Consider the following 16,854-nt stretch of genomic DNA (forward strand, 5'->3'; position numbering starts at 1 on the left):
CCTGTGCACGTTCGCGGTCGACCGACCCGGTCGACCGTGGATCTGTCTGCTCGTTTTCTTGTCCTTTTGATTTCAGCTCTTGTCTCGAACTTTGGGTCTACACCTTAGACTAACAATCTCCCACTTGGAGACCAAAGTGCCTGCAATGAGTTCCCCGAACTCTCTTCTTCTTCGCATGTATCTTTTCCCCCGAAAAATTCTTCCTTCAATCAACAATATCCCGGCGATCTTGCCGATCCTCGTAGTGTGGATCCGCCTTCGTCTTCTACTCGTGAAGGCCAACTGAAGTTGCGCACAACTCCAGTTTCTCAATGGTGACTGCCTTCGTCAACATGTCTGCCGGATTTTGACTCCCCAAAATCTTCATTAAGTGTAATTTTTTGTCTTCAACTAGCAAGCGTATAAAATGGTATTTGACGTCGATGTGCTTCGTTCTGGCATGATATACTGGATTCTTGGCAAGATGTATAGCGCTCTGGCTATCACAATAAAGAACTCCTCTCTCTTGCTTCAGATCCAACTCTTCTAAGCACCCGTTCAACCAGATCATCTCCTTGCTTGCTTCAGTCACCGCGACATACTCAGCCTCGGTTGTAGACAAAGTCACGATCTTCTGCAGACGTGAGACCCAGCTCACTGCTGTTGACGCTAAGGTATAAACATACCCCGTGTTGCTTCGCCTCGTATCATGATCACCGGCGAAGTCCGCATCCACGTATCCCTGCAGCACCAACTCCTTCCTCCTGAAACATAGTGGCTTGTTCGTTGTTCCCCTCAAGTACTGCATTATCCACTTCACGGCCTCCCAATACTGCTTTCCTAGATTGCTTACAAATCTGCTCACAACTCCCACTGCATGGGAGATGTCCGGCCTCGTGCAAACCATCGCGTACATGAGACTCCCAATGGCCGAAGAATATGGCACCCTGCTCATATGCTCTCTATCTGCATCTGTCTTAGGCGATTGCTCCTCAGATAGCTTGAACTGACTTCCAAGGGGTGTGCTAACAACTTTAGCATTCTGCATGTTGAACCTCTGAAGTACCTTCTCAATGTATTCAGCTTGGCTCAATCTCAATGTTCCTTCAGCTTCATCCCAACTAATTCGCATCTCTAGAATCTGCTTCGCTATACCCAGATCCTTCATTGCAAATTCCTTTGCTAGCTGCCTCTTCAAACTGTTTATCTCTTCTAAACATGGTCCTGCTACCAACATGTCATCAACATATAATAACAAAATAATGAAGCCTGACTCGAACCTTTTGAAATAACAGCAATGATCCGAATTGCATCTTCAGTAGCCATTGTTCTGCATGAAGTTATCAAACTTCTTATACCACTGTCTCGGAGCCTGTTTCAAACCATATAAGCTCTTTTTGAGCTTGCACACCATCTCTTCCTTTCCTTCTTCAATGAAGCCAACAGGCTGCTTTATGTAGATTTCTTCATCTAAGTCACCATGAAGAAAGGTAGTCTTCACATCTAACTGCTCAAGGAAGAGGTCCTCTGCAGCTACCAAACTCAACACCATTCTGATGGTTGTGAGTTTTACAACAGGGGAAAATATCTCCGTGTAGTCAACTCCTTCCCGCTGTTGAAACCCTTTCATTACTAATCTGGCCTTGAATCTCTTGCTTCCATCACTCTCCTGCTTGACCCGATAGACCCATTTATTGTGCAAGGCTTTCTTCTGTGCAGGTAGCTGGGCTAACTCCCATGTCTCATTAGTGAGTAGAGAATCCATCTCCTCCTGCATCGCATGCTCCCACTGCTGAGATTCACTCACTTGCACTGCCTCTTCATAACACTCAGGCTCTCCGCTATCTGTTAAGAGTAGATAATCAAGTGATGAGAGGTATTTGGGATTTGGTTTGGGTGTCCTGGATGACCTCCTAAGCTCCACGCCCTGGGTAGTAGCTTCTGCACCTGTAGTCTCCTCCGTTCTACGGTCAGAACTGACATCGTCGCCCCCATCTGGAAGTTCCTCCAAATCCATGTACTCGGATCCACCTGTATCCGTAGTGCTGCTCCCACTGCTTTGGCTATCCTTGGCATTGTCCCTGTCCTTGTACATCACCTCCTCATTGAATATCACATCCCGGCTCCTGATGATCTTCCTGTTCTTCTCATCCCAAAGGCGATACCCGAACTCATCAATGCCGTATCCAATGAATGTGCACTTCTGTGACTTAGCTTCTAGCTTGTCCCTGACATGGTCACTGATATGAACATAAGCCACGCAACCAAATACCCGCAAGTGTGAGAGATTTATCTTCTTTCCACTCCAAACCTCCTCTGGAATCCCAAAATCTAATGGAACTGATGGCCCGTGATTAATAAGGTATGCTGCCGTATGTACCGCATCCGCCCAAAATGTCTTAGGCAGACCTGCATGTAATCGCATGCTCCGCGCACGCTCTGTCAAGGTCCTGTTCATCCTCTCTGCAATGCCGTTCTGCTGCGGCGTCCCTGGAGTAGTCCTCTCTAAGCGAATCCCATTCGTAGCACAGAACCTCTTGAACTCCTCCAGCTCGTATTCTCCACCATTATCTGATCTCAAGCACTTTACCTTCAGATCTGTCTCGTTCTCGACCATGGCCTTCCACTTCTTGAAGATCTCGAACACCTCTGACTTGTGCTTCATGAAGTAAACCCACACATTCCTCGAGTGATCGTCGATAAAGGTGACGTAGTATCTCGAACCGCCAAAAGAAGACACACTGGATGGGCCTCATACATCTGTATGAATCAACTCTAGCTTCTGAGACTTAGGTGGCCTTCCACCCTTCTCGAAACTATCCCTCTTCTGCTTCCCAAAGATGCAGTCTTCACAAACCCTGACTTCCACGGTGTCGATCCCGGTTAGCTTTCCTTGTGAATGTAGAATTTTTATCCCATTCTCGCTCATGTGTCCCAGCCTATTATGCCACAGATCTGTAATCTCCTTGCCAGCTGTAATTACGAGGGTGTCACTCGCATGTGAAGTGAGGTAGAGAGTTCCTGTTTTATTGTCTCGGGCAACAACCATCGTACCGTTGGAGATTCTCCACGAATCCCCGTTGAACGTCGAAACGTAGCCTTCTGCTCTAAGTTGTCCCACCGAAACAAGATTCCTCTTCAGCTTCGGCACATGTCTCACGTTCTTCAAATTCCACTTAGAGCCCTTTATCTGTATCTGAACGTCGCCCTTTCCAACAATATTACAAGGTTCATTGTCCCCCAAGTATACTTTACCAAAGTCCCCTGCTACATAGTTCTGAAGTAGTTTCCTATTAGCAGTGGCGTGGAAAGAAGCTCCTGCGTCGATGACCCAAGAATCAGAATCACTATCCATAGCAAGAATCAAGGCATCCTGCACGATATGAGCCTCCTGCTCACCCGTATCCTTCTTTGGTGCTTTACAGACCGAAGACATATGGCCCTCCTGGCCGCAGTTCCAAAATTTCCCTTTGATAGACCTAACCTTCGAGTTCGGCCTCTTCTTCACTGATTTCGACCGATTCCTGTTCTGGTTCCCTTTCTTTTGGCTTCTGCCTCTCTGCTCGAAACTTAGGGCTGAACCTGAACCTTCTGATTCGGACGATTTCCTTCTAACCTCCTCGGATAGAATCATGCTAACAACCTCATTCAGCTTCAACTTCTCTTTCCCCGCCGAATTGCTGATTATCGTCACACAACCTGCCCAACTATCTGGCAACTGCGATAGTAGTAGAAGGGCCTGCACTTCATCATCGAACGTGATGTCCACGGATATAAGTTGGTCAACAATCGTGTTGAACTCGCTGAGGTGCATCGTGAAGGACCGTCCTTCTGCCATCTTGAGGTTGAAAAGAGTTTTGACTAGATGCACCTTGTTTGCTGCCGACGGCTGCTCGTACATCTTCGCGAGCACTTCCATAAGCCCCACCGTCGTCTTCTCCTTCAGAATATTGTGGGCTACTGATTTGACGAGCGACAACCGGATTTTCCCTAGAGCCTTCCTATCATGTACCTCCCAATCACCATCTAAGTCCTCTTTCTTCTTTCCATTTTCCTTGCCCATCAGCGGGCGATACAAGTCCTTCTGGTACAGATAGTCCTCCATCTGCGACTTCCAGTAGGCGAAGTCTGAACCGTCAAACTTCTCGATCTTTGATTTGCTTTCCTCTGCCATGGCTTTCACACAAATTGCTGAACGAAGCTCTGATACCAGTTGTTGGGGATTTGAAACAATCAATCGAACCCTTGCCCTTCCGGACCTTGTGATGAAAGTAGGAAAGTAGGAAAAAATACCATAAATAAAGATCTAACTTGCAAAAACAGTAAAGGAGACGAACACACAGATTTAACGAGGTTCGACAACGTGCATACGTCCTCGAGAGCCACACCACACAATCTCTTTATTAATTGAAGAAGAAAATACAAGCTCTCAAACAAGGGATTAATCTCTCTGAGATTCTCTCTCTCTTTGTAGTTAAAAAGCTCTTCTTTTGATGTAGTACAAACCCTAAAATCGTTTGGGGTATATATAGAATCCTGATTGAAACAGATTCCTAAACAGATCAGGAAACTGTCTGGGCGATTCGCGGTCGACCGCCGTGCCAAGGCCGGTCGACCGGCCAGAGAAAAATCTGTTTACAGGGTCCTGTGCACATTTGCGGTCGACCGCAGCGGCCACGCCGGTCGACCGGCCAGAGCGACAGAAACTTCTCAGTTTCCTGCAGTGCACGCGGTCGACCGGCTCTGCCACTGCGGTCGACCGCACAGTCTTCTGACTGTTTTTTTGATATTTACGATAAAGTTAAACATATAAGGGCTAGACCGCATAAAATGATCAAGACTAAGAACAAACAAACTAACTTGTTTTTTCTGAAACCCTACGGAATAGGTCTTCACTCGATCTTCGTGGATAGGTTTTTCCTCAACAATTTGCCTCCAAGTGCTTCCTCCTCCATCAGGCATCTTGACGTAGTATCATCCTTAGGAGGTCAAGTCCTGTCACATGTCATTTTTTTTATGAAATTCATTATGGGCCTACAAATATCACTATAAATTAAAAAAAAACACTTCTACAAAAAGATAAATCAAAATGGAAGTCCAATTATTGAAAACCATAAGCTTACCCTTAACAAATTAATACCGAAAACCCAATCCTATTGATCTAACTCAATTCCTATTCCCATCCTTACCTGTGACCTTAACTTAATTTAAAACCTTACTTAATTGGATCCCATCTGCAAATCTTGGTATGATAATAATTTAGGTATTTGACTAAACTTATCGCAGTTCCAGGTTAGTATAAGGTTCAGGTTACTTTGAGTTAAACTTAGATTATGGTACATTGGTATGCATGAGCATTTGGGAGAAGGTATCTATTTTAGAGTTGTGTCATTGATACATAAAAAAACATAGGGCTAGAGCCTGTGGCATATAAATAGCAACTCATCTTATCGTAATTAATTAACTGACAAACACAAATTGTGTGCGCAGCTGAACTCGAAAGCTAAATAGTGTACGACAAGACAACGAGAAAGATCACAACCAAACACAAGCACAAATCACAAATCATAGCAAGACAAACGAATTTAAGTGGTTCGACAAGTTGCCTACATCCACGGGACAAGGAGGGGGGAGTTCTTACTATTAGAGATGAAGAGAATTACAAATAAGGTTACAAATCTCACAAAAAACCCTCAAACAAGCTCTCTAGATCTCTCTCAAATCCTCCCACAAAGGATGCACAATACTCTCTCAAAAGTCTGCTCAAATCGACTTTTTCTATCCCTAACTAATCAGATTTAGGGTTATATATCAACACAAAATAAAACGAGTCAGAAAACAAAGCTCAGGCTCAGACCCGAGTCGTGGTCGACCGCACTTGACTCCGCGATCGACCGGACAGAATGGCTAAAACTCGTAAAATCGATTACAGGGTCCGCGGTCAACCGCACTTGATGCCGCGATCGGCCGGACAGAAATTCGAAAATGTACCCTATAGTGTGCACGTATGCTGGTCGACCATAGCTGATCTCGCGGTCGACCGGCAAGCTTCCAAACAGTTTCATGCGTGTAATTTCCTAAACTTTTTTACAGTTTCTTCAATTCTCCACCTCGACGAAGTTTTTTTAAAAACTGAGCCGACACAAAAAAAAACCAAATATCTCACTTGTTGCGTCCAGTACGAAATAGAGTAAATCCACAATAACAGACTCAATTCATAACAAGTTGGGAACCCAAACGAGAGCTCAAACAATCTCCCCTCATCAATATCAACTTATCCAACCGGCTGCATCGGCTGCATCGAAAATAGTGCCTATGTATCCTCTTGTCCAAGGGATCAAGCCGAACGTACTTCACTCAAATGGCCTCCAAAGGCCCTCAACATCGAAGAATATTCAATAGCTCCAAAAAATGACCAAACTTCACACCCGAGACAACTTTGGTCAACATATTTGTAGGGTTATCTTTTGTGTGGATCTTCCCCAATATGATATCTCCATCATCCTAAACATCACGAATAAAGTAGAATCTGACATCAATATGCTTCGTGCGTGCATGATAAACCTGGTTCTTTGCCAAATAGATAGGTGATATTCTATCACAATACACCCGAATGGTCTCATGTACAATCTCTAAGTCATCCAACAATCCGTACAACCATAAAGCCTCCATTACAGCTTCAGTCACAACCATATACTCTGCCTCCGTAGTAGAGAGAGCCACTGTAGGCTGAAGTGTACATCTCTAACACATAGGTGCTCTTGCTAATGTAAATACATATCCTAAAGTAGACCTACGCTTGTCTAGATCCCCCGCATAATCAAAATCCACATAGCCAATATAATCCTGACCAATCTTCTCATTCTTCTGAAATACCAAACCAACATCCATGATACCTTTAATATATCGTAGAATCCACTTCACGGCCTCCCAATGACTCTTCCCGGGGTCGTGCATATACCTCGATACCATGCTCATGGCCTATGATAAATCTGACCTCGTACACACCATCGCATACATCAAGCTACCCACCGTACTGACATATAGAACCTTTAATATATAATCTATGTCCTCAACCGAAACAGGTGACATCAAAGCTGAAAGCTTGAAGTGGGAAGCCAATGGAGTACTCACAGCCTTTGTATTGCCATCAAAGCTGAATTTCTTCAACATCTTCTGCAAGTAACTCCTCTGTATAAGCTTCAATCTCCCCTTCACCCTATCTCTCTCGATCTTCATATCCAATATCTTCTTAGCTTCTCCAAGATCCTTCATCTCAAACTCGGATGACAGCTCCTTTTTAACTTTCGAATAGCCAAAGAATTCCTGGAAGCAATAAGCATATCATCAATATATAACAACAAATAAATATACTCACCATCCTGTAGCTTGTGTATATAAACACATAGGTCATATGGGCTGCTCGTGTATCTATGGCCAATCATGAAGCTGTCGAATCTCTTGTACTACTATCGCGACGATTGCTTCAAACTATAAAGAGACTTCTTCAGCTTGCACATGAAATCTTCCTTTCCTACAACTTTGAATTCCAATGGTTGTGTAATGTAGATCTTCTCATCTAAATCTTCGTGTAGAAAGGTTGTCTTAACATCCATCTGGACCAAATCTAAATCCAGTTGTGCCACTAATACCAATAAAATCTGAATCGATAAATGCTTCACAACAGGTAAAAATTACCTCGTCGTAATCAACGCCCTCAAGCTGTGCATATCCCTTTGCAACCAATCTGGCTTTGTACCTAATGTTCCCAATAGAATATCCCTCTTTCTTTGTATATAATCACTTGCAATCAATAGCTTTCTTTTCCTTAGGTAGCTTTGCAAGTTCCCAAGTATCGTTCTTCTAAAGAGACTGTATCTCCTCCTTCATAACTTCCCTTCACCTGATCGAATCAGAGCTAGATTCTGCCTCCCTGAACGTAAAAAGAACCATATTATCAATGACCTCCATTGATAAAGCATATGCAACTATGACATCATTGTATCTAGCTGGCCGACGAATCACCATTCTAGGTCTATTTGCTGTAATGAACTCATGAACATGACCATGCTCCTGAGTCTCACCAACCTTTGTATCCTCTATATACCCGGCTGTCATCCCATCTCCTCCTAGTGTCACCTCTGTATGAACCTTAATGAATACAATGCTATCTGGAGTGGGTAGAATCACATCATCCTCCACCTATTGTGATACCTCACTACTCTGGTCTTTCTCCACCTGCTGAGGAACTTGAGGCCTCATCATGTACACCTTATCAAATGTGACATCTCTGGTAATGACTATCTTCTTGTCTTATGTATCACATAACTTGAAGCTTTTAACACCTTCTCTAAATCCCACAAAGACATCTTTCCTCACCCTCGAATTCAATTTTTCATCATTGACATGATAATAAGCAAGACACTCGAATATTCGAAGTGACTCATAGTCACTAGCCATCGAACCAGACTATCGCTCCATAGGAGTCTTCTCCTGTATCGTAGTGCATGAAAACCTATTAACGAGATGGCTGGCATAAACTAACGCCTCGGCCCAAAAGGATCTAGGCAATCCACTCTGTGTCATCATACATCGCACCTTCTCTAGCAAGATACGGTTCAATATCTCAACCACCCCGTTCTGTTGTAGTGTCTCTCGAACTGTGAAGTGTCGCCTAATATCGTGATCTCGACAAAACTACAGAAATTGATCACTCTTATACTCTCCACCGTTATCTGAACAAAGAGTCTTCACTTTTCTACCTGTCTACAGCTCCACTTTCTTCTTCCATTCCACAAAAATATCCAGAACCTTATATTTATGCTTCATTGTATATATCTAATTTCTACTGGAATAGTCATTAATAAAAGTGACAAAATAGTTAGTCCCACCAAGTGATGTATGCTTAGAAGGGCCCCAAACATCTGTGTGAATATAATCTAATATACATTTGGTGTTGTGAATAGTGGTGCTAAACTTCACTCTAGTCTTCTTCCTAAGTACACAATGCTCACACAGCTCCATCTTACAGGTTTTCGTACCTTTCAATAGCCCTTATTTCGCTAATGTCTGCCAGAATTTATCACCAGTATGTCCTAAATGCAAGTGCCATAAGCTGATAGTGTCCTCCTCTATAGTGATAGAAGCTGCTAGACCCCATGTAACTATCTTTCCCTTTAAGTAGTATAGGTTGTTTTCCCTGATACCTCGCATCACCGTCATAGAACCCTTCGTGACCTTCACAGTTGCATCCTCTAAGATCACCTGATAACTTGTTATTTCCAAAGTATCAAGAGCAATGATGTTCTTCGTCAACTATGTCACGAACCTCACTTCTTTCAACTCCCTAACCACTCCGTCATGTATCCTGATCTAGATTGAACTAATACCACCAATAGCACATACGTGATCGTTACTCATAAGCATGATATTCCCTCTTTCCAGATCCTCAAAGCTAGAGAATCAATCCCTCCTAGGACAAATGTGAAATATAGCTCCCGAACCAACATCCACTCCGTAGAATCGACATAGCAAACTGACGGTAGTACAGGGCATGAATAGCCTTAAGAATCCGAATCTGAATGGTCGCTAACAGCTTTAGCAACATTCACCTCTGAAGCCTGTACACCTTTCTCCTTGTTCTTCCCGGCTTTGTCCTTCAACTTTGGGTAATCGATCTTCTAATGTCCCTCTTCTTTACAAAAATGACATTGATTTCTACCAACACTCTTATAGCCACCTTTATTCTTCGATTTTGAGCGGCTGACTTGATGGCGGTTTGGACTACAGCCTCGAACTACTAATGCATCTCCCGATGCCTTCTCTGAGGGTTCGTCATCACTCTTCCTCAACTCATAATTCACTAATGCTGAGGTCACCTTCTTGTAACTAACAGTAGTTCTTCCATTGATCATAGTGAGAACAAACGTACCATAATCTAATCATCCTCTGGCAACGAACACAAAAGTAGCATCGTTTTTCTTCATCCTCAACCATGATGTCCACATTGGCCATATCTGAAAGTAACTTCGTGAAGTTATTTACATGCTCCCTAATGGAAACTCCATTCTTCATCTTGAACTGGTAAAATCTTTTCTTCAAATAAAGTCAATTCTCAATGCTCTTCGTAAGATACTTTTCATTGAGTGTTTCCCATAATCTCTTCGCCGACGTCTCGTTCATCACATTATAAATAAGATCTGGCGTCAAGCATGATCGAATAACTCCATAAGCCCTATTGTTCACCTTCTTCCAAACATTGCCCTCCATGTCTTCAGGTTTCTCTTGTAACTCAAGAGTCTCCTCCAAATTCTGTGCATCCAAAGCATCCATCACCTGACACCTCCACAAACCGAAATTAATCTTGTCATCGAACTTCGGAACATCAATCTTTATATTATTTGATGCTCAGACTTTGTATCTCCTTTGTAAGAGACGACCCCGATGTGCTTGCTTCTCCCATGTTGTAGATCTAACTCTCCAAGTAAGAATCCTTTAGTGAATCCTTCGAACAAGCCCCAAGCCAAACCCGAAGCTCTGATACCACTTGTTGTGCGCAGTGGAACTCGAAAACCAAATAGTGCACGACAAGACAACGAGAAACATCGCAACCAAATACAAGCACAAATTATAAATCACAGCAATACAAATGAATTTACGTGGTTCGGCAAGTTGTCTACCTTCACGGGGCAATAAGGGGGTAGTTCTTACTATTAGAAATGAAGAGAATTACAAATAGGGTTGCAAATCTCACCAAAAACCCTCAAACAAAACTCTCTAGATCTCTCTCAAATCCTCTCACAAAGGATGCACAAAACTCTCTCAAAAGTCCGCTCAAACCGACATTTTCTATCTCTACTTAATCAGGTTTAGGGTTACATATCAACACAAAACAAAACGGGTTAGAAAACAAAGTTCAGGCTCAGACCCGAGTCGCGGTCGATCGGACAGAATGACATAAACTCGTAAAATCGATTACAGGGTCCGCGGTCGATCGCACTTGACGCCACGGTTGACCGGACAGAAATCCGAAAATGCACCATGTAGTGTGCATGTTTGCCGGTCGACCACAGCTGATCTCGTGGTCAACCGGCAAGCTTCCAAATAGTTTCATGCTTGTAATTTCCTGAACTTTTTCGTCGTTTCTTCACAAACATTAAGGTTGATGTTTGAGTTAAAAATTCTTTTGAATTTAATATATAGGTTGTTGATTCTTTATATTTATGTTACTAGGATTAATGGTAGGGGAATTTAAAAAAGTACTGGAATCAGTACTATGATAATAGTTTAAAGGCAAAAGACGAAGATCCCGACAATTACCTCCTATAATTTAGAACTGTTAGCAGATAAGCGCATGGGCGAAATAGTGCTATACATTACCTATATTATAAGACCTGGGTCCCACAAATCCTTAAGGGTGAGTCGGGCGATAGCAAAATGAGGAAAAATAAGTTGTAGGAGGTACGCTAGACTTGTCCATCCGGACCGACTCAGCCCGGTCCGGCTTGGAAATCCGGACCCTGGCCGGGCAAAACCGGACCCCGGACCCCGGACCCGGGTACCCCGGGCCCGGGTCCGACGGGGCCGGGTTCCAGGCCGGCTCGGTTTATTTTCTTTTTTTTTTATTTTTTTATCAAATTTTTTAAATTTTATTTAAATTTTAAATTATAAAAAAAACAAAAAAATTAATAAAAAATAATAGTTTTATTAATCACTTAAAATGACATAAATTACAAATAAAAAATTATAAAAATAAATTCTTTATTAATAATTAATAAATCATTTACAAATTACAAGTATAAATTTATTTTGGAATTCATCGCATCACAATAGATAAGTACATCCCAACTAGGTTTTTTTAAATTTCTTTTCTTTTCTTTTCTTTTGATAAAAAAAATGCTAAAAATTAGTTTAATATTATTATATTTTATATAATTATGTATTAGTATATACTTACAAATTATTATGTAACTATATATTATATATACATATATTATATGTAAATATATTGTATATATTTATAAGTTATAACTTGAGAGAGAGAGAGAATCGCACAAGTAGCTGTTGCCCGTTGGGCCAATGGGAAAGAAGTAGCCGTTAGAATATACTATACTTATATATACTTATATACTAAGAGAGAAAGTATACACACACACACATATTATACATATATAAGAAAGAGTATACTTATATAAGAGGGAGTATACATATATAAGAGAGAGTATACTTATATATACTAAGAGAGAGAGTATATTAGTGTATCTCTATATATATACACACATATATTATACATATATAAGAGAGTGTATACTTATATATACTTATATAAGAGAGAGTATACATATAAGAGAGAGTATACTTATATATACATATATACGAAGAGAGAGAGAGTATATACATACATACATTATACATATATAAGAGAGAGTATTCCTATATAAGAGAAAGTATACTTATTTATACTTATACATATATATACTTATATAAGAGAGAGTATACTTATATATACTTATATACTAAGAGAGAGTATATATATACACACATATGACATATTATACATATATAGAAATATATTATATATACATATATTATAATATATAAGAGAGAGTATACTTATATATACATATATACTAAGAGAGAACCCCCCCCCCCCAAAAAAATATTAAATTTCTTTCCAAGTATGCAGTTCGGAAAGAATATTGAAAGAAATTATCCACCTTTGACGAGAACGGATAATGTTTTTGCAGAAGGAGATAGAGTATGTCCTGTATCCTAAGAAATTGTGTGGGGTTTTTTCTTTCAGAATCTAACAAATCCTAGTGATATGCTTTTCTTACTAATGATTCTCATTTCTATTACCGAAATAACTTTGGTAATGGAGGTACATTTCTGAAACTAGGCTTATTCAAGTATAGTTCATTAAAATACGATGTTTAGAAATGTGCATGTGCAAGATGGAAGTATTAAGACCTTGTGACCAAAAAACAAAAAAAAAAAAAAAAAAAAAAAACCCAAAAAAAAAAAAAAAAAAAAAAAAAAAAAAGTAACCCCAAATCATCAACTTTGAGGAAAAAAATATGCCCTCCCCCTTCCGGTGGCTGATCCTAAATTTTTCAAAAGTGGTGTCACTACACGGTCAACCTAATATCCAGCTTTGAAGCCACTGGCGGCATGAACATTTATACCATTCACAAAGATCCAACTCAAATGAACAAACCGTAAGAATGTGAGATCCTCCAAGGGGGGTTATACACATAAATATGACTATGTTTGGTTGTGAGCTTTTTTATCCACTACTCACACCAAAGCCAACGCGCCAACGTAGGGACAGTGTCACCTTGAGGAAAGTGGGGTCACGTGACACCACTTTCCTCAAGGTTGCTCTGCCCCTGTCCCACCACCCACATAAAAATTTAACAAATTATCAACCTTGTTGGTTGTGGTGATTAAAATTTGGGACAAATTTTCAAAATAGACTCTATTAGAACCTTATTTGTAAAAATCGACCTCTTTGAGATTTAATTATCATTTTCGAACCAGTTTTAGCCACTTGGCCGAAACTGGTCTAAAATGGTAAATAAATCTTGAAAACTTCACGGCATTCTAAATCCTGTGAAGTTTAGTTGCTAAATTACTCAGCCAAATCATGATTAGGTTGGGTAATTAGGCACTAAACTTCACGGGATTTAGAATCCCATGAAGTTTTATTCACTATGTTTGACCCAGTTTCAACCAGTTGGCTAAAACTAAGTCAAAAATGGTGAATAAATTGCAAACGGGTCGATTTTTACAAATAAGTTCTAATAGGGTCTATTTTGAAAATTTGTCCTAAAATTTGGCTATCAATATTTTTGCATTGCAGCTACAAATTAGCCCCTACCAAAGTTGATGATATGAGGGGTAATTTATAAATACTGAGATTTAGGTAGTTCTGCAAATTCGCATGATAAAGGGTATATATAAAAACCCCCAAAAGAAAAATGTAGAGAAATTTAACAGTTTGCTTCTTGAAATGAACAGAGTCCAGAGCAATATGCAGGCATATAGTTGAGAAGTATGCAGAACGAGGCAACAAGTATTTACTTGGCAGAGATCTGCTCGAACGAGCTTCAATTGAACAATGGCTCAAATCAGAGCAACACAGCTTCAATCCTCCAAGTTGGGCTCTGGTCTGCCACCTCGCATTCAACGTCGAGGCTGATCAAGCACTGATCACCGAGAGCGAGAGGAGGCTGAGCAAAGTTCTTGATGTATACGAGCAGCGGTTGGCGGTGAGCAAGTTCCTGGCTGGCGATGAGTTTTCACTCGCTGACCTCTACCATCTCCCTAACTCTCATTATATAGTGGGATCAAGGAAGTGGGGTTATCTATTTGAATCGAGGAAGAATGTAAGCAAGTGGTGGGAGGAGATCTCGAGTCGGTATTCATGGCAAGAGGTGGTCAAGATACTCAATGAGGTTGGCTTGTTGGAGGAGGTTGAGGTGAGGTCGAACGGAGGTTACAAATTTTTAGTCCAGAAGAAACTTCAACTGCACTCGCCTTCTGAAGAGCAAAAGGATTTAACTGATCAAGAACATCCCACTCATATTCCAGTATCCACTGGCAAATCAATTGTTCTGAAAAGCACCACCACTCCCCAGTCTTCTCTTCCACTAGTATTTGATCCCTCAAGGGAAAAAATATCCAAAATTATCCAACCAATGAATATGGTTGATTCAGTAAAGCAATCGGTAACTCCACAAGGTGAAAAAGAGCAGCAGATACATCAAGCTGATACTGCTAATAAGTTCGCATATGAACCAACTACAACTAAAGAAGCTCCTGCTGGTGCCCCGTCAAGCCAAACAAAACATGAAGAGAAAATTGCTCCTGATGATCAATCTACTGCTGATTCTAAGCCCCTCCCTCAAGAGAAGAAAGAACCAACTGATACTAAGCCTTTCTCTCGACAAGATACTTCTAGTGAAAGTTCAAGTGACAAAAAAGAGGAAAGTGCAAAGACAACCGGAGCAGATTACGGAGGTCAACCAGCTGATCAACAAGATACTGGAGAAGACAACTCCTCAAAATCTCCAAAATCTACTGATGCTCGGGGTACTCCTAGTGAAAAATTAGGTGAGAAAAAGGAGGAAAACACACAGACAAGCGGATCAGATACCAAAGGTCGGTCAGCTGATCAACAAGATACTGAAAAAGTTAAGTCCTCAAAAGCTCCAGAATCTACAGATACTAAGTTTTCCTCTCAACAAGATACTACTGGTGAAAGTTACTCCTCAAAATCTCCAAAACCTACTGATGCTCAAGGTACTCCTAGTGAAAAATTAGGTGAGAAAAAGGAGGAAAACACACAGACAACCGGAGCAGATACCAAAGGTCGGTCAGCTGATCAACAAGATACTGAAAAAGGTAAGTCCTCAAAAGCTCCAGAATCAACAGATACTAAGTTTTCCTCTCAACAAGATACTACTGGTGAAAGTTTTGGTGAGAAAAAAGATGAAAGTGCAAAGACAACTGAAGCAGAATACAAAGTTCGATCAGCTGATCAACAAGATACTGGAGAAGATAACTCCTCAAAATCTTCAAAATCTACTGGTGCTCAAGGTACTCCTAGTGAAAAGTTCGGTGAGAAAAAGGAGGAAAATACACCGAAAACTGGAGCAGATGCAAAAGGTCGGTCAGATGATCAACAAGATACTGAAAAAGTTAAGCCCTCAAAAGCTCCAGAATCTACTGACACTAAGTTTTCCTCTCAACAACATACTACTAGTGAAAGTGATACTAAGGTTTCCTCTCAACAAGGTACCACTAGTGAAAGTTCAAGGGTGAAAAGAGAGGTAAGTGCAAAGACAATCGGAGCAGATTACAGAGGTCAATCAGCTGATCAACAAGATACTGGAGAAGACAACTCCTCAAAATCTCCAAAATCTACTGATGCTCAGGGTACTCCTACTGAAAAATCAAGTGAGAAAATGGAGGAAAATGCACAGACTACTGGAGCAGATACCACCGGTCAATCAGCTGATCATGGAGAAGTTAACTCCTCAAATGCACCAAAATCCATGGAATCAACCTCTGCAAAAGAAACAGATCCTTCTACAGAGTCCAAAAAATAATCAACTCAAAATCAGCAACCCAAAAAGCAACCAGCTACTCCCCATACAGCTGCTTTTGCTTTGTTGAACAGCACAACAAGCTTTACTTCCACCAATAAATCATGCGATCATCTTCCATGTTCGCAGTCAGCTTCAATCAGTATCTCCTTCTTTGTTATTGCGTAAAAGTTCAGTCCTAAATAGATCAGGTTAAGCATGTTATCTTTGAGGTGTATGTGGCTTCATGATTGTGGTTTTTCTTCTATTTCTATTTGTTTCCTCCCAGAGCACCTGTTGTTTCTATTAATAAAACAACTTTTCCATGTTTGCTTGAATTTGAATTGCATGCACAGCTGAGTATAAGATTCCAAGGCTATTTTGTACTTCATTAAGATCTCCATCGCCAGTTCCGTGGAGCAAAGCATATATTTTCTACAAGATAAATTTTGTATTCTTTCCATGCATGATGTATGTAACTAATGGGAGTTAACTAATATGAATTAAATAATAGCTATGTATAAGTAATGAGATCCTATCTAAGTATATAAAATCATTGAAAAGTTTAGATAAAAGTGAGGCATTCTCCACAACTTTCTTTTAACATATAAACGATCTTGCTAGTTCTTCCCAGTTGGAAACTGTCTTTGCCAAATGTGAAAATTTTCACGTAAACAAACGAAAGCATTATAAGCATAACAAGAGCTTCCGTATAATGTGTCCAATAAATGGATTCATGTGTTAATTTTCACGGCCCAAAAATAGCAATGGAAGATAAATTTACTTG

At 40.7% G+C, this 16,854-nt stretch overlaps 1 protein-coding gene across 1 annotated transcript in view; it reads left to right on the top strand.

The window, feature by feature from the left end:
- Positions 1-16,405, top strand: part of LOC109848860 (dextranase-like) — a 19,579-nt gene extending 3,174 nt beyond the window's left edge. Inside the window, exon 3 of the mRNA XM_020418569.1 lies at positions 13,999-16,405. Coding sequence (XP_020274158.1) covers positions 13,999-16,091 — 2,093 coding nt within the window. The 3' untranslated portion in view covers positions 16,092-16,405. The remainder of the gene's footprint in view (positions 1-13,998) is intronic.

Source organism: Asparagus officinalis, chromosome 7, assembly GCF_001876935.1.
Source record: "Asparagus officinalis chromosome 7, Aspof.V1, whole genome shotgun sequence".
Taxonomy (NCBI): domain Eukaryota; kingdom Viridiplantae; phylum Streptophyta; class Magnoliopsida; order Asparagales; family Asparagaceae; genus Asparagus; species Asparagus officinalis.